This window comes from Rhinopithecus roxellana, chromosome 21 (assembly GCF_007565055.1).
Source record: "Rhinopithecus roxellana isolate Shanxi Qingling chromosome 21, ASM756505v1, whole genome shotgun sequence".
In the NCBI taxonomy this organism is placed as follows: Eukaryota; Metazoa; Chordata; class Mammalia; order Primates; family Cercopithecidae; genus Rhinopithecus; species Rhinopithecus roxellana.
This window is the reverse complement of record NC_044569.1, coordinates 3,501,679-3,526,543: the sequence shown is the minus strand read 5'-3', so window position 1 is coordinate 3,526,543 and position 24,865 is coordinate 3,501,679. Positions and strand designations below refer to the sequence as shown.

At 42.6% G+C, this 24,865-nt stretch overlaps 1 protein-coding gene across 1 annotated transcript in view; it reads left to right on the top strand.

Moving 5' to 3' along the window:
• Positions 1–24,760, top strand: part of LOC104678033 (histamine H4 receptor) — a 29,540-nt gene extending 4,780 nt beyond the window's left edge. The window contains 3 exon segments of the mRNA XM_030926177.1: positions 20,817–20,903; positions 21,557–21,561; positions 23,097–24,760. Coding sequence (XP_030782037.1) covers positions 20,817–20,903; positions 21,557–21,561; positions 23,097–23,912 — 908 coding nt within the window. The 3' untranslated portion in view covers positions 23,913–24,760.
• Positions 24,761–24,865: the final 105 nt, after the last annotated feature.

The following is a 24,865-nucleotide window of genomic DNA, read 5'->3' as shown; positions in this document are numbered from 1 at the left end:
TAAAAAGAATGACCTTTTAGACCAGGTGCAGTGGCTCACACTTGTAATCTCAGCACTTTGGGAGGCCGAGGCAGGCAGATTAAGGTCAGGAGCTCAAGACCAGCCTGGCCAACATGGTGAAACCCCATGTCCACCAAAAATACAAAAGTTACCTGAGCATGGTGGCAGGTGCCTGTAATCCCAGCTGCTCAGACGGTTGAGGCAGGAGAGTTGTTTGAACCCCAAGAGGTGGAACTTGCAGTGAGCTGAGATGGTACCACTGCATTCTAGCCTGGGGGACAGAGTGAGACTCTGTTTCAAAAAAAAAAAGAATGACCTTTTAATCCCTTAATACGTTGCAAGTTTCCATGATCTGACCCAGGCAATGCCTGCAGGCCCATCTCCCAGAGTGTGCTACCAAATATCTGAAACTAAGCCTCGAGGTTTATTGATCATTTCCCAAATATGCCACCGTCTCTCCTGCCCATGTGCCTTTTCCCAGCCTGACATTCTCTTTTGCCCATTCCTCACCTGCTCAACTTTCAAAAGCAACTCTTTTGTGAGGCCATCCCTGGTTTCTGTGTCACACACCCCCGATTCCTAGTTAGAACTAATTTCTCTTTCTCCTAAATTCCCACAAAATGTGTCCCTTTATTTAGCACAGATTTATTTGTCTCCCCTCTAAGTTGTTGAGCAAACATGGATTGATGGGTTAGTTACTGGGACATGGGCTGGAAGAGGCAGGATTGGTGAAGATAGCAGGACAATGAGACTTGGGGAGGACGGAGGGTCAGGGAGGGCATAGTGACATCAGTACATCTGGGCTCACATCAGGTGTCCCCACTCCCTGGCAGCAAGGCCTTGGTGGACTCGCTAGGTGCCCCACTCACAGCCCCTTGGTAAGGGCTCTCACCTGCGGTCTTCGCTAACTCACAGCTTCTTGACCTGTAAGCCTGGGAGGTGATGTGGCCCCCTGGGAGTGCCCCACCCCCTTTTGATAATGGCTAATTCTGGGGTACAAAAGCCTGACTCCTTTGCCCAAGTTGCACAACTTTTTAGTCCGATTTGGGTTCCAGAGACCCTCTCCGCAGCCCTCCACCCTCAGCCGGCCAAGGTAGACTCCACCTGAGACCTCATTTGCTCAGCTCCTTCCCGTCCTTCTCTGGGTGCCCTCACTCCTGGGGGATTCCCAGGGAGAGCACCCTCAGGAAGTCCCAGCACCTGAAGTCCTGTCCCATCGTTTGGCCTTGTATCAACTTTGTGTTCTCTCTTCGACCTATCCCACTATCTCTGAACTGGAGGTCAAGTTCTCTCCCACAGTTGTGAATAAGGACTGTGGAAGCACTTAGCTGGAGGCTGGGAAGTAACAGTTCCATTCAATGCTCCCAGAAACTGAACCTGAGCCCTCAGGAAGGCAGTCCCCAGGGCAGGCAGTTAACAGTGCTGTGGTGGAGGTGGGCGTGAGGTACCCTCCCTGAAAGGGAAGGAGAGCTTCCCAATGAATGCAGCTCAGCCTCACACACCCCAATCCCTCTGCCTCACCTTAGTGAACTTTAATAATCAGTTTACCTTTACCGTTGACTGCGAACCTATCTTTCCTTTGTTTTGTTTTGTTTTGTTTATTTGAGGTAGAGTCTCACTCTGTCGCCCAGGCTGGAGTGCAGTGGCGCTATCTCAGCTCACTGCAACCTCCACCTCCCATGTTCAAGCGATTCTCCTCCCTCAGCCTCCTAGGTAGGTAGAATTACAGGCGCCCATCACCACACCTGGCTAATTTGTATATTTTTAGTAGAGACAAGGTTTCACCATGTTGGCCAGGCTGGTCTTGAACTCCCAACATCAGGTGATCCACCTGCCTCAGCCTCTCAAAGTGCTGAGAATACAGACGTGAGCAACCACACCCAGCCTCATGAACCTATCTTTCTGGATTCCTTCATAAATTATTTCTAGTGATTGTTGTGTGATTCCAAGAAATTAGGATTTCTAGGCACTCCATTGTGGGTCAATAAGCACTGACTTAATATTAAAATCATCTAGTGAGGAGAACACTGACCTAGTTTCAACCTGTGTGCTCGTAGCAAGAGGACTGTGGTGTAGAGTCTGATAAGATGAACGCACTGCAGAGGAGATGGGGTGCTAGCTCAGGGATTTAGGGCCCAGGAGGAGAGAGAGAGAAATGGCTCACATTTGTCTGCAGAATACATTTCCCATTTGTTTCATGGCACACTAACCACCGTGCAGCTGTGACTTGCGGGTCTATTCAGTCCTTGACTGCTTTACATTTTGATTCTTACGCACTGAGGATTCCACTTTTTTGGACTTTAAAAGATTTGACCATAGAGTGTGTTCATTTTCAAGTAGATAAAAGATCTTCCTACAGATCAACCAAGAGCATTTCATCTTTTCTTTCTGTGATACCCATCCCAAGGCATACAGCACAATTCAAGAAACAGACATCATCGTTACAAAGCAGAACATAACCAGATGGTTTTCCAGTTCTGGCTATCTAAATACTGTGTCATCTGTGTTACATAATTCTTACAGAACGCACACTGCTTTAATTGTGCAGCACAGATCATGACAGATTGCTCCATTTTTTGACATCATTTTCTTTAGTGTTTGCTCTGCTCTGAGCTCAGGGAAACTAATTATGTCCAGGTGGGGTCCAGGTGCAGATATGTGTGCTAACTCCAGAGGGCCTGCTTATATATGAAATGGTTTTGCTAGAGTGTTCTAGCTTTGAAAACTTGCTCTCTTGGCCCTTTTTAATAAGAGCTCATTTCTCTCTAAATATTCCCCCATCTCCATGCTGACATGAGTAATTGAAGCTCTCAGGGACCGGGACCAGCTCTGAGAAGGAGAAGAGTGTTCTCAGACTCCATTGCAGATAGTGGGCTGCCATTCCTTAGAGTCTCTCAGAAAACCTGTCTTTAGCGTACCTGGTCTCATTCTTTAAATTATCATTCTCGTGCACGATGCTGAGATGATTTAGCTTCACTTCAAGTTTAGAATGGAAAATCATACTTGTTACAAAGATGTATTTCCTGTTATGAAAAGGAACTGGATGGCTGGAGGTAGATGGTGGTGATGGTTGCACAAAAGTGTGAATGTACTGAATGCCACTGAATTGTACCATTTAAAATGACTAAGATGGTAAATTTTGTGATGCATATTTTACCACAGGAAAAAAAAAAGGGAGACTGGTTCTGTTTCCAACTTCAGGAGGTGGGGTCCACGGAAATTAGAGCAATATGCCGATTTCAGATCAGTAATATTTACAGAATCCTTCTAGTCTATTGATTTTTGCAGAGACTTACACCTTACTTTGGCATAGAATTGCTTTATAGTTTGAAAACCACTTTTATATATGCTGTTGTATTTTACCCTCTCTGTGTATACAAGATAAGTAGGTTTATCACCATATAACAGATAAGGATTGTTGCATTATTTTTACTACCTAAGAAATTACTTAGGTAGTAAAGATATAATACTCATTTTGGCCAGTCATGGTGGCTCCCACCTGTAATCCCAGCACTTTGGGAGGCCAAGGTGGGCAGATCACTTTAGATCAGGAGTTCAAGACCAGCCTTGCCAATATGGTGAGACCCCATCTCTACTAAAAAGACAAAAATTAGCCAGCCATGGTGGTGCATGCTTATAATTCCAGCTACCTGGGAGGCTGAACTACAAGAATCGCTTGAGCCTTGAAAGCAGAGTTGCAGTGAACTGAGATCGTGCCACTTCACTCCAGCCTGGACAACAGAGCGAGACCCAGTCTCAAAAAAAAAAAAAAGAAAGAAAAGGAAAGAAAAAGAACACTTGTTTATTTTACTCCACAATCTGCAATTATGTTCAGGGCTTGGCAGAGATGGCCACCTCTGCTCCACAAAGCATCATTTGAGGTGGCCCAACGAGGACTAGAGGATCCACTTCCAAGAATGGTTCCCTCACATGGCTGGCAAGTTGGTGCCAGCCATCAGCTGGGATCTCAGTCAGGGATGTGAGTTAGGGGTCTGAGTTCTTCTCCACATGGACCCCTCCCCAGGGCTGCTGGGACTTTCTATACAGCACAATGGCTAGGTTCCAGAAGTGGGTGTTTCAAAAGATAGGAAGAGGTAGCTCCCAGTCTTTAAAGACTTGGGTGCAAGAACGCGCACATCTTCGCCTGTACTGTATGCTCTCAGTCAAAGCAGTTACAGGGCCTACCAATCTCCCAGGAAAGGAGACATGGACCCAATCTCTGGAAAGAAAGATTGTCAACCAATCTGTGTCCATCTTTAATCTGCCTCAAGCATGTCAAGACTTGGAGTAGGTTGGCTATGATTACTCAGAGATGTGAACCTTGGTTTTCTCCATGAAATTTCTGGATTGGTGTGATTATTATGCACTAAAGCCCATCTAAGTCACTTTAAATGATTTTCTTCCCATGATATCTGTTGATAATCACGCTTAAACCACTTTCCCTCCTTTAATTTAGAGTACAAGAGTGAGTTGAGTTATTTTTTCTACTACAGAATGCTTTGAAATACATCTCTTCCAGCTCCAAGATCTACGTATCTACATGAAATCTTTAATTTAGTTTCTGCCAAGGATTTAAACACTATTTTTATCATAATATTTATCACCACCAAATGTATATAAATGCAAAATCACTAAATCTAAGCAGTCTTAATGTCATAAATGTTGTTTATCAGATTATCTCAAGTAAGAAGTGAATTCATTTGATGTTACCTAAAAATCTTAAAGATTGTAAATGTGTTATTGCAGTTGTGTTTTTATGATATGAAGCTCTCACTTTAGAGTGAAGCTCTTGTAGGTGAAATAACAATTTTCTTTGAAGAATTTTACTTTGCAGTTAAATTTGCTGGGAATAAACCATTCGATCAAGTGGGAGATACTGGCCTATGAGTGCTGCATGTTGACAAATAAGGTTGTTAAACCATGGAGACTAAGGAGAACATTCTTTACAGTGAAGTGGTGGAGGTGGTCACCACTTTAACCAAACGATCAAACTCCACAACCACATCACTAATGGTCTAACAACCTGATGTTAAATGCCTCCCGGCATGATACAGTAGGAAGTAAACGGTACCAACTGTAAAATAATCTTGCCCAAAATGACTTGACTCTAATTGAGCCTTAATATCTTTCAGTAAGCCTTTCTCAACTAGTTCCTCAGCTGAGCCATGGATCCACAGAAAATGAGTTGAGTGATGATTGTCAGTTCTCCTAAGAACAGAACATAACTAGTACCATTCTAGTTGCGTGGGAGAGAAGTTAATTCATGACCTAAAATAAGTGCCTTAGGACAATACCCCTCAATTATCTCATGGGTCCCCAGTTGTGAAGGGTCAAGTTCAATGAGAAAATAATCAGACAAATCCAGAATGTGGCATATTCTACAAAACAACTCATCTACTTTCTCCAAAGAGAAAATATTGTGGGGGGGAAAAAAACACGGTGATTATTAATTAAAGGAGTCTAAAGACTTCAGTCACAGTCGATGATAGTTTATGCCTCTTTTTGGCCTTCACCTACAAGGATTCATACAGTCTGTGCTCTTGTATCAAGCTTCTTTCCCTCAACATGTCTGAGATTCATCTATGTTATTGCAAGATGCAATATCTCTTTCCTTCTGTTACTGTGTAGCATTCCTTTGTATATACATATGCCACAATTCAGTTATCTATTTTATTGTTGATGGATATCTGTGACTTTTCCAGCTTGGGGACATTGTGAATAAAGCTGTTGTAAGCATTCTTGCAAGGGTCTTTGATGGCATGTGCAACTCTGCGGTGTAGAGTGAGGAGAGGAATTACTGGTTCATAGAATCAGTATCTGTTGAAGGGTTTTAAATACTGCCAACAATTTTCCTAAGTGGTTCAACCAATTTGCACTTTCAGCCAAAGGATCTGGGAGGTTCAGTTGTTTCATATCCTTGCCCCTTCTAGGAGATGGGGAAGAGGTCATATTGACTGTGGTAAAATATGCATAACAAAATTTACCATCTTAGTCATTTTAAAGGGTACAATTCAGTGGCATTCAGAGGTTGCCCCAAGAGAAACAGCTTGGGGCAACCTTCTGGGGCAATGAAAATATTCCACATATCAACCTGGTTGGTGGTCATATAGGGGTCACAATTTTTACATAAGTATGTAAAAATTCATCAAGGTACAGATTTGAGGTTATACACTTGTATGTAAGTTCTACCTCAATGAGAGATCAGAGAGCAAGAGATTAAAAAGACAACGACCAAATGTAATGGGTGAAACTTAATTGGCTCCTGGTTCAAAACAAAAAACCCTTACCAAAGACAGTTTTGAATCACTTGGAGAAGTTTTAATACGGCCTGGATATCAGATGCTATTAGGGAATTCTTTTTCATTATCTTAGGTGTGATCATTGTGTTGGGGTTATTAAGGAGAATGTTCATATTAGGAAATGCATGCTGGGGTATTTAATTAAGGGTACATTGTCATGCTGCCTGTAACTTACTTTCTAATGTTTCAGCAAATGTGTCTGTGTGTGTGTGTATGTATGTCTGTGTGTGTGTACACATAGAGATAAAAACAGAGCAAATATGGAAAAAAAACTGTTAACCATTGTTGAAACTAGGTGGTGGATATGAAGTTGTTATATTATTTTTTCAACTTTTCTGAATATTTGAAACTTTCCAAAACAAAAATAAAATGTGTTGGGGGAAGATATAGAGAGTTGAAGTGACCAGCTTAAAATGACAAGGTAACTAAAGAGAAGACCCTAAAAGAAAACTCTAGCAATCTTGACCCTCTCTGTGCCATCCTGTACATTGTCGCTTACCGGTGTTAAAGACTTATTGTTAAATTTGAATATGCTTTTTAAAATTTATTTCCTTCTTCAGAGTGCTTCCAATAGTCTAACAGGAAAGCACAAAGACACCCCTAGATTTCTCTTATAAATAAACTTGCATTCTGCCTGCAAATCAACCCTCCCCCTGCCCCCATCTCTCGCCTGTTACATAGCTACTTTCAAAATCACTCCACAATCATTTGACCCATGTCCATATTCCCTTTTTCTAATGCAAAAGCTAAATTGAAAGCTAAGCGGCCCTGGCAGTCCACAAAGCCGCATGATTTCTGCCCCGAGCGGGAGGGGACCTGGTGAAACGCCGCGCCGCTGTTTCAGGTTCACTGCCCAGCTGCCACGCTCAGCCCAGCTTCTCAGGTGGCTCGGCCACTTTGAAGGTTTACTTTCAATTAAAAAAATAATAATAAGAGAAAAGCCAAATCAGCAGCTGCCAGGGATGCAGGGGAGATTTATTCTGGGTGGTCAAAGGGGAGCGTGGCCAGCAGTAAAGGCCTAAAGGTAGGCAGGAAGGAAATTCAAGCTGGAGAGAGAAATTCCTCCTGGCAAGGTCAGCCGATGCTGGGCTAGTCCTTCTGGGTAAGGCTGCCCGATTCCTACTGCTGGACCTGCTCAAAAGGGAGCCGAGGAGTCGGCTTGCAGACACTTGGAGAGTCGGTATGGGGAGGGAGACTGTCCAGGGGGAGCTTTGAAAGCAGAGCTTATTAATCAGATGAAACCAGGCCTGAGGGATCCAAACATGACTGATTTTCAAATTGCTTCCTGATTCAAAAGCTAGTGTTGCCCACCTCAAAATGTGATGAGAGGTGAAGAGGCCAGGTCCCTGGGCAGTTCTGCACGCATCGAGCTTCCATTGAAGTCGGCCTGTGTGAAGAAGCAGAGCAGCTGTGCAGAGCGGAGCTGGAGTGGGGGGCTGTGGTTCTATCACCTTTCATTTCCTGTCTCAATTCTGATATGGCTTTAGACGTTTCACATGCGAGTGTGAAAACTAACGTGTGCTTTGCAAAAGGAATCAGCCAAGCGCCCCGCTAACCCTGATCAATGCCCTAGTAACTTCTCGAACCAATCAGTTAAGCTACATACATGGGTTTTAAAATATTCTCAGCCCCTCTCCCCTGTTTACAGCCATGTTATTTATCCACGCAATCCCGGAAGTAATTGGAATATAGAAGCTCGAATGGGTTCTACGCCCTCTCCATTTCCTCTGGACGTACTAATTATCCATGTTATACACTCACTTCTTACCATGTATAATAAGGGTTATCACTGACGCTGTTAGTTAAGCTAGTAGACATTGCCCAACTATCCCAGACCTCATTAGGTATTTAAGATACATATATGTTTTTTATATTTTTATATAGATTTCAAATACCTATATTTATTTTATATTTGTATGCACTTTAAATACCTAATGAGGTATTTAAAATACATATATGTATCTAAATATGTATGTATTTAAATACATATATGTATATATAAAATGTATGTATTTAAATACATATGTGTATATATGTATTTTATATATACACATATGTATTTAAATAAATATACATATATAATATGTGTATTTAAATACATATATGTATATATAAAATCCAGATATATGTATTTAAATATGTGTATTTAAATAAATACATATATGTATTTAAATACAGATATATATATTTAAATACAGATATATTAATCAGATGAAACCAATATTAAATATGTATTTAAATATATGTATTTAAAATATGTATGTGTACACATATAGATAGAGATTTATTTTTTTAAAAACAAACACAATCACGATGAATTAAGCCCATTTTGTCGGATTTCCAGACGTTGATTTTCTTGTATCTCTCCTGTCATTTCTGACGGTTCCCAAAGAGAGGTTCTTGCACGCGTCCATAAACCCGTCTGTCAAGGGAAGTCAGCCTGAAGCAGCCTCCCTCTTTCGAGTCGTGGCTCTGGTTGTCGCTTGTCCTTGTCCACCACATGGACCTTCTGGGTGGGAAGCCCCGGCACTGCCAGTGCCCATCTGGAGAATACAGTGGTTACGCAGCCTCCAGAAGACACGTTTCTTCCATGGGAGCTCCACTTTCCAGCTGGGTTGTCAAAATGCTGGGTTCCTTGCATCGTGGACGAAAATGACTTTCTCTGGTTCTGTATCACTTTGTGACATCTGGTCACTAAGGCAGCTCTGTTATGCCAAGAGAATCACAAAGTGTCTTTTGAAAGGTTTTATCAACTTGTGTGTTTGTAAAATAATTTCATAACTTCGAGTCATCATTCCTCTCTCCAGGGGAGTTCAAATCTAAGCCAGGGAGATCATTATATTAAACACTGCTTGCTTTTTCTTCCTCTTTCTTCCCAACTCTTTTTCCCCACTTTTCTTCCCAGATTTTCTTCTCCAAAATAAATTTCTTTCTCTTTCCCAGGTTACAGAACAAAATCTCATAAGATTTTAATATGTGAAACAGATATTGATAGAGATGGAATGAAGGTATTCACTGGGGTAACACTATCTGGGACTGTCCCTAATCAGTCGCAATTTTTAACAAATCTAAAAAGCCAAGTCGGGCACAGTGATTCACGCCTGTAATCCCAGCTACGGTGGGAGGATCATGTGGGTGGATCACCTGAGGTCAGGAATTCAAGACCAGCCTGGCCAACATGGCAAAACTCAGTCTTTACTAAAAATACAAAAATTAGCTGGGCGTGGTGACACATGCCTGTAATCCTAGCTACTCAGGAGGCTGAGGCAGGATAATCACTTGAACCTGGGAGGTAGAGGTTGCAGTAAGCCAAGGTCGAACCACTGCACTCCAGCCTGGGTGACAGAGATAGACTCTGTCTAAAAAAAGAGAAATAGGCTTATTTTGTGACTTATAAACAATGCCTACATTATGAAATAGATCAATCCTGAAAATTTGACCTTAGAACAATTTTCACCAGAACGTACATTATTTCCCCCATTAGCATCTATTATATTATCAAAGACAGAGTTTCATAAAAGCATAAATTTGGGTGTAAGAGATGCCCCAATTTAAATAATATAAAATATGTGGGGTAAGATAAATATTTGGTAGGGAGGGGGTACCATATGTCTTTATGTGAAGGAATGGCACAAATGTAAAATGTTAAGTAGATGTTTTGGTACAACTTATAGAAACAGTAAACGTCACCCCAACATTCACGTGCTGCCTCAGTGACCAGGAAGGAAATCACTCCATGGCTAAATACAACAACTTAAAATGTGTAATTAGAGGCTGGGCACAGTGGCTCATGCCTGTAATCCCAACACTTTGGGAGGTCAAGGTGGGTGGATCACTTGGGCTCAGGTGTTGGAGACCAGACTGGGCAACATGGTGAAGCCCCGTCTCTACAAACACACACACACACACACACACACACACACACACACACAAATTGGTCAGGCATGGTGGTACGTGCCTGTAGCTTCAGTCACTTGGGAGGCTGAGCACAAGAGGTGGAGGCTGCAATGAGCCAAGATTGTGCCACTGCATTCCAGCCTGGGCGACAGAGCAAGGCCCTGTCTCAAAATAAATGAATAAAACACGTAATTAGATTAATGGAACATGGTGTAATATGAGATTGGAAACTATTTTTGTAATAAAAATAATATCACTCTTTATACCCTGATCATATAATTACAAAAGAAGCTCTGTTGCTTCTTTGGGGGTTGGGCATTAACTAGAACTGAGCTACAATACCAACTACAGCCAGTAGAGGGTGCTTCCATAAAGGAAGAAAAGACTGGAAGTTGAAAATTCTGCTTCTAGGAAGGTATTTGAAGTTAGAGATCTTGAATTTATTGGATACTTTGACTTGTGGTTTTTACTAGGAAATAGACAGCTACACTGAGAGCTCAGTGGGAACTGGAGTTGTAAGAGTAGGGATAAGAGAAATGCCAACAGAAGAATTGTTTAGGAAAGGTGGACATAGGTTTGTGAATGGATAAGATAAGCACTCTTTTTCAGTGGATTTTGGGGAAGATTTTTTTAAGGTTTTGGAGGTCCTGGAGTGTGGCTATTTTTAAAAAGCCAAAAGCTTTTAGGTGGGGCAGAGTGGCTCACGCCTGTAATCCCAGCACTTTGGGAGGCCAAGGTGGGGTGGATCGCCTGAGGTCAGGAGTTCGAGATCAGCCTGGCCAGTATGGTGAAACCCCGTCTCTACTAAAAATACAAAAAATTAGCTGGGCGTGGGGGCGGGCTGTAATCCCACCTACTCGGGAGGTTGAGGCAGGAGAATCGCTCGAACCCGGGAGGCGGAGGTTGCAGTGAGCAGAGATCACGCCACTGCACTCTAGCCTAGGTGACAGAGCAAGACTTCATCAGAAAAAAGGAAGAAAAAAAAAGCCAGTAGCTTTTAATATTGTTAGGAAAGCTTCAGGAATGACACTAATGACATAGGTACAGAAAAACTTCTCTACTTACCTTATAGTCTCTCTTACCTTCTCTACTTACCTTATAGTCTCAGGGGATTTTAAGGGCTTCTTGAGGAAGTGATTGTGGTTTGTAATGTCGCGGGGCAGCAAGGTGTGTGTGTGTTTGTGTGTGTGTGTGTGTGTGTAATGTGGATGGGAGGTGGATGGGGTGGGTTGTGTGGTGTGTGGAGTGGATATTGGGGGTGGATATGTGTGGGTTGGTGTGGGCCTGTGTGGGCGAGCAGAAGTGTGTCACGCACGGAGAGGGCAGGTATGAGGGTGGATGTAGCAGTGTGTGTGTGTGCATACATATGCCCTTATGTGAGCACCTGGGACAGCCTTACCTTCTAGCAAGGGAGAAGGAGAAGTCATTGTTTTATCATTTTTTAGAGCGTTTATGTAGCCTTAACTGATTTTCTGAGTTTAAGTTAATACAAAATATTGAGAAGTGAGGGGGAACTGTGATCAGATTGCTTTACACTGTAACACAAAACCACCCTACCCGTGTACTCAGTGGCTGCACGGACAGAACTAGAACAGAAAAACTATGTGGAGCTACTGCCATCTGGTGGACCACATAGAGACTGCTGAAGTGGATGAGCGAAAGACCCTTAGGGGTTTTGCTGATTTAGATTTGCTTTTTGGTTTTGTTTTGTTTGGGGTTTGTGTGTGTGTGTGTGTTTGTCTGTTGTTGTTGTTTTCTTTTTTGAGACAGAATCTATCTCTGTGGTCCAGGCTGAAGTGCAGTGGAGCGATTTCTGTTCACTGTAGCCTCGACCTCCTGGGCTCAGATGATCCTCCCACTTCAGCCTCCTGAGTAGCTGGGACTACAGGTGCTCACTACCACGCACGGCTAATTTTTGTTCACCATGTTGCCCAGGCTGGTCTCCAACTTGTGACCTCAAGTGATCCGCCCACCTTGGCCTCCCAAAGTGCTGGGATTACAGGCGTGAGCCACCGTGCCCAGGCAATTTGTTTTGTTTTGATTGGATTTGATTCGGTTTTTTGTTTGGTCCACTTACCAGTCACCTCTTTCTACAAGCTCTGTCTTATTAACTTCCCTATGTGAGAATGGTGTGAACAGAGTCTCCTGAGAGTCGAGAGACAGTGTGGGACGAAGCTTCAGCACCTGGACTGGAGTTTCAGATCCCTGAACTCAAGTTCTGGCTTCAGCACCCGCTGATTGTGCCGCCCCAGGCAAGTCAACTGCTCTCTTCATCCATTTGTTTCTAAGGAATGAGGCCATTCATCCCGTGCTGGTGGAGTAAGTACCGTACCTAAATTTCTGCATTACCATTATCCGTGCAAATCCTGTTTCGGCCTTCTCCAGTCAAAGCCTTGTCTATACAATGTCCACGACATCAGCTTCACGGCCTTGTTGTGGAAAGACTGGATTGTCTGAAAAGATACAGGGCCAAGCAGGGCTGCTCTGCCGTGGTGCAGCTGTAGGGGCACTGCTCTCTCTTGCATCCCTACAAATAGTACTATAAAAGCAACAATTAATCAAGCTATGTCACTTCACTGTGGTGCACATTCATGCTCGCCTTCCTGTTGACTCCGTGCCAGGCAATCTCTAACTCCTTTAAGGCAAGGGCTCTGCCTACCCCATCCCGCAGTACCCACTCCATGCTATGAACCTGGCTAGGGGCTATTGTCTCAAAGCAGCAGGGATTTTCCTCAGTCTCGAGAATGGACTAGAAGAATATGACCTTCAGGGCCGGGCACGGTGGCTCAAGCCTGTAATCCCAGCACTTTGGGAGGCTGAGACGGGCGGATCACGAGGTCGGGAGATCGAGACCATCCTGGCTAACACGGTGAAACCCCGTCTCTACTAAAAAATACAAAAAACTAGCCGGACGAGGTGGCGGGCGCCTGTAGTCCCAGCTACTCTGAGGCAGGAGAATGGCGTAAACCCGGGAGGTGGAGCTTGCAGTGAGCTGAGAGCCGGCCACTGCACTCCAGCCCGGGCAACAGAGCAAGACTCCGTCTCAAAAAAAAAAAAAAAAAGAATATGACCTTCAGAACTTCGGATCATCCATGTGATACTAGATGGAAAACAAAAACAAAAACAAAATAAGAATTGTACTCACACCAACTTGATTCCAGAAATGAGAGGCCAGGAAACGTAGAACATGCAACTACCCACCTAACTGGGCCATGACCCAGATGGCCTACATTGGAGGCAAGAAAACAGGAAAGACAGAGTAATAATTTTAAAAACATTTGTTTCCAGTTATCTAAGAAGAAACTGATAAGTGTCTTCCTATGGAGGAAAAAGCATATCTTTTTTTTTTTTTTACATCTTTATCTTGCCTGTTGGAAATTTTCAGTAAGGATGAATATCAGAAAAATGTTCACAATTACCCTAAACTTTTTTGCAGGTTGTTTTCTTTTATGATCAACTGTGACCTTTAGTAAGACAGCAGAGAACAGGCGGTTTGGAAATTTGAAGTGAAAGATAAAGTCGACTCCTTCTACTAATCCTTTCACAGAGCTACTAATCTTTAACCAAATGGGCTGGTTCTCTTTAAGGTCCTCTCTTTTCTTTTATTCCCTCGCAGAAGTAGAAACATGTGAAGAAATGTCTATGAGTATAAGCAAGGAGAAATGCATTTTTAAAAAGGCGCTATTTAACACAAAGTGCATAGCCCCTTCGTATGGCAGTATATGACTTAAGGTGGAAACTTGAAGAGACTGAATGAGGTAATTCAGGGAAAGATGCTCATAGCTAAGAACAGCTTGTTTTTCCCTGCGATGCCCTTCTTCTTCCATTCTCATGGGACAATTTTACTCTCTTGGGTACCTCTATCCTACCATTGTTATGTTGTGTAGTTTATGATATTTCAGAATCTTTACCACTAAATCATTTCTCAATAAATATGTTCCTATTGAGAAGTAGCCATGACCTTAAAAAAAGTCTGTTTTCTTGCATGATAATGTTCAGTAGCTTCTGTCTGAACACACAGAAGAATAAGCAATGTAAATATCTGCTTCTCTTTTCTATTCAACTTTTAGAGGCTGTTTAATACACAGCAGGGTAAGTGCTTGACATGTCAGTTAGCTATTGCTGAATAGCAAACACTCCCAGAATGTAGTCTTATCATTGCTCAGGAGTCTCTGGGTCAACTGGGTGGTTCTTCTTGTCTAGGCCACGCTAGGCTTCCTTCAACTGGCCTCATTTTGCCTGGGATTGCCCACGCATCTTCAATAAGCTGCTGAGTTAGCTTGAGTGAGGCTGGCTGGTCTAACATGGCCTCAGCTGAAACACCTTGATTCTCCTCCACGTGCTCTCTCATCCTCCAGGAGTCTAGCCTGGGGCATGTTCACCTGGAAGCTGGGAAAACTGCCAAGAGATAGAACAGATGGGCACAGGCTTCTTGAGGCTAGGCTTGGAACTGGCAAGGTGTCACTTTCACTGCCTGTTGACAGCAGTCTGCTGGCCAAAGCAAGTCACTCTTGATGGAAGGAGCTACGAAGTCAGAGTGCAAAGGGTGGGAATACAGTCAGAGTGCAAAGGCTGTGGCCATCGTGGAAGGTCTGCACAATGTACGAGGAAGACAATCAGATCATGACAGCTCCAATTTTTGAATACCCCTCAGAGTAGACGTCTATTATCTCTACCTCCTCTTTTGTTTTTTCTTTCTCGCTCTGTCACCCAGGCTGGAGCGCAGTGGTGCGATCATGACTGACTGCAGCCTATGACCTCCCAGACTCAAGCAATCCTCTCATCTCAACCTCCCAAGTAGCTGGGATCACAGGCACACACCACCAGGCCCAGCTAATTTGTTTGTAGCGATGGGGTTCTGCTATATTGCCCAGACTGTCTACCTTCGTCTTCTGGTAAAAGAATACGCCTTCATTTGAGGAAATTGTTCCTCCCTCTTCTGCTCACCTGGTTTGAAAAGAGTAGATCCTACTTCCCTGCCAGGAAGAGGAACTGACACAGGTGGGCAGTCCTGGCATCCACCCTCCCCTCTAGAGACTGGTTCAGAGACATGCACAAGATACCAGCTGGGCATTCTATTGATTTTTTCCAGCATTTTTTCCCTCAATGTTACTAGGAGAGATCCTTTTTCTATCCACTTAAGAGAAACACAGACATCCATCGTTCCACCCCTGTGCAGAAGCCAGTCTGAGAAAATGAAGTTGTTGGAGTCTCTGGCTTTGGCCATCCCTGGGGTCAGCTCTCACCACTGTCTTTATGTACTTTGGTTGTAAAAGCCAATTAGCTCACTTTTGCCCAGGTGGTTCAAATTGTGTTTCTATCATTTGTATCCAAGGGAATCCTAACTGATGGACCCCCGAGAACATAAAATTTCCAACAGAAAAGGCAATGTTTGTACTTTCCAGGGTACTCACTAAAATAATTTCATGAATCACTTTCTTTTTACTTGTAGAGTAGGGGTTGCAATCTAGATGTCAAAAGGGAAGAGACAGGCAGATTAAAAGGCCTAAATGAGGGAAAGTGGAACTCTGGGGGCTGACAGGTGTCTCTGTCCACTACCAGATTCAGCAAATTGTTTTCTTGAGGGAATGTGGGCCCAATATTACTGAATCTTTCAATTTTTTCAGGCAAAAAAAAAAAAAAAAAAAAAGTTAAAATCCCAATTTTAAGAAGAAATTTTCTCATTTATAATTCATGACAACAAATTAAATTCATCATATTGACCAGACGCATCCATGAACCACTCTCTTGGAAGCTCTGTTATGAAATGTAGAGTGAACTTACTGATTTTAGAGCTGAGCCACTGCTCCACACCTTCTTGGAGTTCCTCATTCCTCCCTCACCTCCATCACCAACACACAAAAATGTTAGACACTTCGTAAGCATTGCTAACAAGAACAGAGGAAACTTCACTGGAACAAGGGTGCTGGGTTTAGCAGCCAAGCCACTCAGCACACCCACCTAATGGAACGTGATTTGAATTAGTGCCTTAAGAAAAATACAAATTACTAACCCAGGGCAGTGGCTCACACCCGTAATCCCAGCACCTTGGGAGGCAGAAGCGGGTGAATCGCTTGAGGCCAGAAGTTCAAGACCCGACTGGCCAACATAGGGAAACCCCCATCTCTACTAAAAATACAAACATTACCTGGGCATGGTGGCACACGCCTGTAGTCCCAGCTACTTGGGAGGGTGAGGCAGGAGAGCGGTTTGAACCCAAGAGGCAGAGGCTGCAGTGAGCTGAGATTGTGCCACTGCACTCCAGCCTGGGTGACAGAGTGAAACTCTGTCTCAAACAAAAAGAAAAGAAAAGAAAAAGAAAACTACAAATTACAATATGTTATGGAGTGGTAGGCTGCTGATGGTACAGTTGAAACTGTAGGTGTGAAATCCCTAATGGCCAAAGTTCTACTTTATTATGCTTAAATACACGATGCATTTGCCAATGATTTCTCTGTTGCCTACAAGCTTCAAGCCCATTTTTTTAGACACCACACCATAAGGCTGGAGCTAGGAGTCACACCTACTTCTCAGACTCTCTCGTCAGCTGGCTCTCAGTTAGCTTCCACCAATGGAAAACACTGGCAAGAAATGGGAAGATGGGAGATCCTGAGAAGAAACTCACTTAGCGCTTCTAGTGTGAGCTGGCATTCCTCCAGCAGCAGTGCACAGCAAGCCTCCTACTTCAATGTACCCCATCCAAGTGACCAGCAGCAGCTGTCACGGCTGTCCCCTCAACCCCATGTGGCAATCTGAGCACCAGCTGGCCCCACCCTTTGGGATGCCCAAGCCCTAACCACAAAGCATCACGAATCAATCAGAAATCCAAGTGTCAGTCCTCCCAATACTTCTCCAAGATCCTAGGTTTTGATAACATCACTTCTCCCCTTATATTCTCTCAATGCCTAAAGATGTTATCTGTTTTCTCAAAGTATTAATCTCTGGGTTAACCAATTCCCCGCATTAAATTTCTTCTGCTTGAAATAATTAACGTGGTTTCTCTTTTCTTCATTCAACTTTGACTGATAGCAGTTATTAGAATAAAAATGTACTTTGTATGCTAGAATTTCTTTTTCTGAACTCATATTGTGAAAAACGGTTTCTTCAAATACCAAGATCTGTATTACAGGAAAATTGTTACTAAAAAGCCACAAAAATAGTTCTGTGAAATCCCAGTTAGGGCCAGATGTGGTGGCTCATGCTCGTAATTCCAGCACTTTGGGAGGCCGAGGTGGGCAGATCACCTGAGGTCAGGAGTTCAAGACCAGCCTGGCCAACATGGTGAAGCCCTGTCTCTACTAAAATACAAAAATTAGCTGGGGCATGTTGGCAGGCACCTATAATCCCAGCTACCCAGCTACTCAGGAGACTGAGGCAGAAGAATCACTTGAACCCAGAAGGCAGAGTCTGCAGTGAGACTAGATTGCACCACCGCACTCCAACCTAGGCAACAGAGTGAGACTCCATCTCAAAAAAAACAAAAATCGCTATTAGGATACTTCAGCTACTTATGTCAAAAGCTTCATGATTCATAAAAACACTTGGCCAACCAGGCGCAGTGGCACATGCCTATAATCCCAGCGCTTTGGGAGGCTGAGGCTGGAAGATCACCTGAGGTCAGGAGTTCAAGACCAGCCTGACCAACATGGCGAAACCCTATCTCTACCAAAAATACAAAATGTAGCTGGGCATGGTGGTGGGCACCTGTAATCCCAGTTACTCGGGAGGCTGAGGCAGGAGAATTGCTTGAACCCGGGAGGCAGAGGTTGCAGTGAGCCAAGATCACACCATTGCACTCCAGCCTGAGAGACAGAGCAAGACTCCGTCTAAAAAACAAAAAACAAAACAAAACAAAAAAAACGTTTGACCTACAGGGTCTTTCCTAATCAGCATTTATATCCCAAAGCCCTTCTTCACTCTTCAGGAGTCCATTTCTATACACACCAACTGAAGCCAATACTTAGGAGCCAATATTCTTAGAAATGTTCTGCCAGTTATGCCAGTGGATTTGGATCTGGATTTAAGATGAGCAAATAAATGTTTAAAAATCAGATTTTATAAGCCAGCCATGTTTGGGGGAAAGAGCAGTAATTACTCATTCTAGAACAGAAGGCTTCATTTTATGAAAGCATTTGCCTGAAGATATCTTTAGAAATTTACATATGCAAATATATATTTTCAAAAAACGAGATTACCTCTTTTTTTTTCTTTAGAAACATCCACACTGATATGATTTGGATTTGTGTCCCCGCCCAAATCTCATGTCAAATTTTAATCCCCCATGTTGGAGGAGAGGCCTGGTGGTGATTGGATGATGGGGGCAGATTCCCCCTTGCTGGTCTCATGATAGTGAGTTCTCAACAGACCTGGTTGTTTAAAAATGTGTGTCACCTCCCCCTTCCCTCTCTTCCTCCTGCTCTAGCCATGTAAGACACGCCTGCTTCCTCTCCACCTTCTGCCATGATTATAAGCTTCCTGAGGCCTCCCAGACATGCTTCCTGTACAGCCTGCCAACTTGTGAATCAATTAAACCTCTTTTCTTTATAAATTGCCCAGTCTCAGGTAGTTCTTTATAGCAATGCTAGAACAGACTAATACATTCACCAAACTAATAATTATGGCTATTCTCTATATATGGGAATTGTTTTAGTATTGTCTCTTCTTCTTACAATAAGTACACATTACTTTTATTATAATGGAAAAAATATTCTAAAGTTCCTCTAGTGCAAATTTTAAATTCTTGAATTTTAAAGCTAGGATTCACCTTTTGTTTGAATGAAAATGCCTCAAGTATGCCTTTTCAGTAAGCATCTACTGAGCATCTATGGAGTGCCTGGTGGTGTACTAAGAGAACCCCAAAGAAAAATTCCTGTTCCTGGAGAATCTAAACCTTATTGGCATGGCTCACAGGCATCTTTACAGTAAATAGCCAATACATGATAGACCTTCAATAAACACTTGTTTCATGAATATATGCATGTACCATTATAGGATTTATTTTTCAAACTCTTGTTTCATAGAGGATTAGCCACATTCAGTTCACTTATCACACACACATCATACTTCATCACTTCTAAGATGCAGATTGTCCACATCTCAACTCTAAAATCAGAATGAAGCTTACTGTCAATGTGATTTTTTAAAGAATTATATCAGACAATTTGCAGCATTTTCTCTTTCATAATGGTAAACGATATGGTTTGGCTGTGTCCCCACCCAAATCTCATCTTGAATTGTAACTCCCATAATTCCCATGTGTTGTGGGAGGAACCAGGTGGGAGGTGATTGGATTATGGCAGTGGGTCTTTTCTGTGTTGTTCTGGTGATAGTGAAAGAGTCTCACAAGATCTGATGGTTTTAAAAATGGGAGTTTCCCTGCACAAGCTCTCTCTCCTTGCCTGCCGCCATCCATGTAAGAAGTGACTTGCTCCTCCTTGCCTTCCACCATGATTGTGAGTCCTCCCCAGCCATGTGGAACTGTAAGTCCATTAAACCTCTTTTTCTTTCCAGTCTTGAGTATGCCTTTATCAGCAGTGTGAAAACATCTAATATAGTAAATAAAATAACATTATGTCTTGTCTTGACAGCATCTTAGATGGAATGAAATACCACATATATTCTATTTTATAAATACTTTAGAAAGTACATGTGAAGGCCGGGCGCGGTGGCTCAAGCCTGTAATCCCAGCACTTTGGGAGGCCGAGACGGGCGGATCACGAGGTCAGGAGATCGAGACCATCCTGGCTAATACGGTGAAACCCCGTCTCTACTTAAAAATACAAAAAACTAGCTGGGCGACGAGGCGGGCGCCTGTAGTCCCAGCTACTCGGGAGGCTGAGGCAGGAGAATGGCGTAAACCCGGGAGGCGGAGCTTGCAGTGAGCTGAGATCCGGCCACTGCACTCCAGCCTGGGTGGCAGAGCAAGACTCCGTCTCAAAAAAAAAAAAAAAAAAAATGCACTCCCTGAGGTTCAACTGGGAAATGTTTTCACAGGACCACTCCATTCCATGAACGTTCAAGCCCCCAATGATCACATGAAATCCACAACTAGTAATTTATATAAATGTTAAAATCAACAGCACACAAGTAGCAAGTTTATAAAAATGTGTACATTTATGAGAGTTTATTTCTCAAATTTTTCAAATTATTATTGAATGTTAAACATGTATTTCTCATATTGAACTTTAATAAGGCATAAGTGTATACAAACATGTACATTTCTAAGCACTCATGTACTTAAAAGACTTTTGTATTTTAATGTTTGAAGTTAATCAAAGGTTTAAAGTTTCTAAGAAACATGAAAATGACTAAACGGTGTAAGAACTGCAAAGTTATGAAAGAAACACCATTAAAATCTTATTGGAGAGATGAAATTAACTATGAGAAAAATGAAATTTTGTGACAATGACAGGCAGAGAACACTACAAGAAAGAGAACAATTTCAAAATTTTTTAGTGGGGTGTGGTGGCAAGTGCCTGTGGTCCTAGCTACTCTGGAGGCTGAAGTAGGAGGATTGCTGAAGCCCAGGCAGTCAAGGCTGCAGTGAGCTGAGAGCATGCCACTGCACTCCCGCATGGGCAATAGAGCAAGACCCCATCTCAAAAGAAAATTTTTAAAAAGGACAAAACATCACCAAACTAATAAAATGTGAATCGTCTGTAAAGTATAACCTATACTAACTACATAATAAAGGAATATCTCTGAGCAGTGCAATGTAAAATATTGGGCAAATGCATTAAAAACATTAAATAAATACAACAACATTTTAAAATAATAATTTACATCCAGGCGATAATTATTGTGGTGGCTTGTGCCTATAATCCAGGCACTTTGGGAGGCCAAGGCGGGAGGCTTGTTTCAGCCCAGGAGTTTGAGACCAGTCTGACCAACATGGCAAGACCCTGTCTTATCAAAATAAAAAAAAATTCCAGCTTGGCCAACATGGCAAAACCTCATCTCTACTAAAAATACCAAAATTAGCCAGGCATGGTGGCATGCACCTGTAATCCCAGCTACTCAGGTGGCTTAGGCAGAAGAATTGCTTGAACCTGGGAGGCAGAGATTGCAGTGATCCCTGATCACGCTACTGCACTCCAGCCTGGGTGACAGAGCAAGAGTCTGTCTCAAAAAAACTTTAAAAAAATTTTTTTTAAAAAATAATTATTGACATCCAACCTGGGCAACACAGTGAGACTTCATCTCTACAAAAATAATTTTTTAATTATCCAGGTGTGGTGGCGAGTACCTGTAGTCCTACGTACTTGGGAGGCCGAGGCAGGAGGATTGCTTAAGCCGAGAAGTTCAAGGCCGCAGTGAGCTATGATTGCATTGCTACACTCCAGCCTGGGAGACAGAGCAAGATGCTGTATGCTGTTTTAAACAAATAGTTTTTTTTTTGTTTTTTCTTTTAGACAAAGTCTTGCTCTGTCGCCAAGCTGGCAACCTCTGCCTCCCGGATTCAAGCGATTCCCCTGCCTCAGCCTCCCATGTAGCTGGGACTACAGGCATGCAGCGCCACACCCAGCCAATTTTTTTGTAGTTTAGTAGAGATGGGGTTTCACCATGTTGGCCAGGATGGTCTAGATCTCCTGACCTCATGATCTGCCTGTCTTGGCCTCCCAAAGTGCTGGGATTATAGGCATGAGCCACCATGCCCAGCCAACAAATAAAAATTTTAAAAAATAATAATTATTGACATCTACTAGTTCAGTGACTGTATACGAGGTCTATCTAGTTAAATCATGTAGTCCCTTCACCATCTCTTAGCCTTCCTCTTCCATATTTTCTCACAAAAGGAAGCTGATGTGGAAGCTGGAAGAACAGAACAGGAAGAAATGGGACAAGTCATACTTTCAACCATTGGTGACAATTGCCTATCCCTTGCCTTCTGATCCTGTGACCACAAGGGCCTCCAAAATAACTTCACTGAGGACCTTTGAGAGCTGCCGTCATCAACTCTTTTCTCTCCCACACTACGCTTTCTTCCTTACTGGGATTAGGAACATAAAATCTGGACACACACAGGAGCTCACCTGGGCACATCCCCGTTCCCTGCTCTTGCCAACTCAAACCCTACCTCACCCACCCACTGATCAGAACAGAGTTGGGCATTACCAGCCAGGAGGTTCTTTTTCCTATTGCATGCTTTAGGGAATGATTTTCAAACTGGATAAGTTTCTGTTACTATAAAATAAAAAAGAGAAATTCACTTAAGATTGTATTATACATGGAACATAGAAAACAAAACTGGATTTTTGTAATCAGCATGATATAAAGATCTAAAAGACAAGGAAGAGGTGAAGACTAAGAAGAACAAGGCAAGGGCTTTCAAACTTTTTTGACTGTGACTACAGTGAGAAATGCATTTGGTGCTGTAATTCAGAGAAACTGCATTTCTCTTGAAATATATGTATCTCTATTCCCAAAGACATATTGCTTTATTTGATGAAACATCATTAAAGAACACCTACCCTCACTATATGTGATGCATTCTGACATCAACTATTCTGTTTCATTAAAAAGATCTGGTCATGCTCAGCCTGCAGATTGACCAATACTGTGGTAAGGTGCGCCCAACTTCAGTTGTTTGACATTCAGATTAGTGTCAATTAGGAAAACCTGCTTTCTTATTTGACACATTGGCTTTGACATTTGCTGTAGTATCAGGGATTTAACCTTGAAGGTTACAGTTTTCTCCCCCTGAAACCCATTAAGAAAGTCTGCATCTTGGCCCAGGCTCTTCTGAAGTCAAACCCTCTGTCCTGGTCCACATCATGATACCCAGGTTAGTTAATGTCTCCATCCTTTGCACATCCCTGAAATGTCTAAGGACCTGTGAGATACTTTATGCATTCCATATACATTCATTATATTGAAAATAATTTGTTTGGTCTCTTCTAGGTGTCTTATAGAACTCAGCATACTGGGATCTCGAAGATTGTCACTCTGATGGTGGCCGTTTGGGTGCTGGCCTTCTTAGTGAATGGGCCAATGATTCTAGTTTCAGAGTCTTGGAAGGATGAAGGTAGTGAATGTGAACCTGGATTTTTTTCGGAATGGTACATCCTTGCCATCACATCATTCTTGGAGTTCCTGATCCCAGTTATCTTAGTCGCTTATTTCAACATGAATATTTATTGGAGCCTGTGGAAGCGTGATCGTCTCAGTAGGTGCCAAAGCCATCCTGGACCAACTGCTGTCTGTTCCAACATCTGTGGACAGTCATTCAGACGTGGACTGTCTTCAAGGGGATCTCTTTCTGCATCGACAGAAATGCCCGTGTCGCTTCATTCAGAGAGACAGAGGAGAAAGAGCAGTCTCATGTCTTCCTTAAGAACCAAGATGAATAGCAATAGAATTGCTTCCAAAATGGGTTCCTTCTCCCAATCAGATTCTGTAGCTCTTCACCAAAGGGAACATGCTGAACTGCTTAGAGCCAGGAGATTAGCCAAGTCACTGGCCATTCTCTTAGGAGTTTTTGCTGTTTGCTGGGCTCCGTATTCTCTGTTCACAATTGTTCTTTCATTTTACTCCTCAGAGACAGGTCCTAAATCAGTTTGGTACAGAATTGCATTTTGGCTTCAGTGGTTCAATTCCTTTGTCAATCCTCTTTTGTATCCATTGTGTCACAAGCGCTTTCAAAAGGCTTTCTCGAAAATATTTTTTATAAAAAAGCAACCTCTACCATCACCACACAGTCGGTCAGTATCTTCTTAAAGACAATTTTCTCACTTCTGTAAATTTTAGTCTCAATCTCACCTAAATGGATTGGGTCTGCCCTTTATCTTGCCCTTTTCATTCTACCAACAGATCTGCACTTTGAAGTCAATGGAAAAATTACTCCAGTGAATAATAGCAGTATAATTATGACTTGATAATATTTTTGTAAACTTGTAGTCATAATAGTACTATATTCTTCTTAGTCTTCACCTCTTCCTTGTCTTTTAGATCTTTATATCATGCTGATTACAAAAATCCAGTTTTGTTTTCTATGTTCCATGTATAATACAATCTTAAGTGAATTTCTCTTTTTTATTTTATAGTAACAGAAACTTATCCAGTTTGAAAATCATTCCCTAAAGCATGCAATAGGAAAAAGAACCTCCTGGCTGGTAATGCCCAACTCTGTTCTGATCAGTGGGTGGGTGAGGTAGGGTTTGAGTTGGCAAGAGCAGGGAACGGGGATGTGCCCAGGTGAGCTCCTGTGTGTGTCCAGATTTTATGTTCCTAATCCCAGTAAGGAAGAAAGCGTAGTGTGGGAGAGAAAAGAGTTGATGACGGCAGCTCTCAAAGGTCCTCAGTGAAGTTATTTTGGAGGCCCTTGTGGTCACAGGATCAGAAGGCAAGGGATAGGCAATTGTCACCAATGGTTGAAAGTATGACTTGTCCCATTTCTTCCTGTTCTGTTCTTCCAGCTTCCACATCAGCTTCCTTTTGTGAGAAAATATGGAAGAGGAAGGCTAAGAGATGGTGAAGGGACTACATGATTTAACTAGATAGACCTCGTATACAGTCACTGAACTAGTAGATGTCAATAATTATTATTTTTTAAAATTTTTATTTGTTGGCTGGGCATGGTGGCTCATGCCTATAATCCCAGCACTTTGGGAGGCCAAGACAGGCAGATCATGAGGTCAGGAGATCTAGACCATCCTGGCCAACATGGTGAA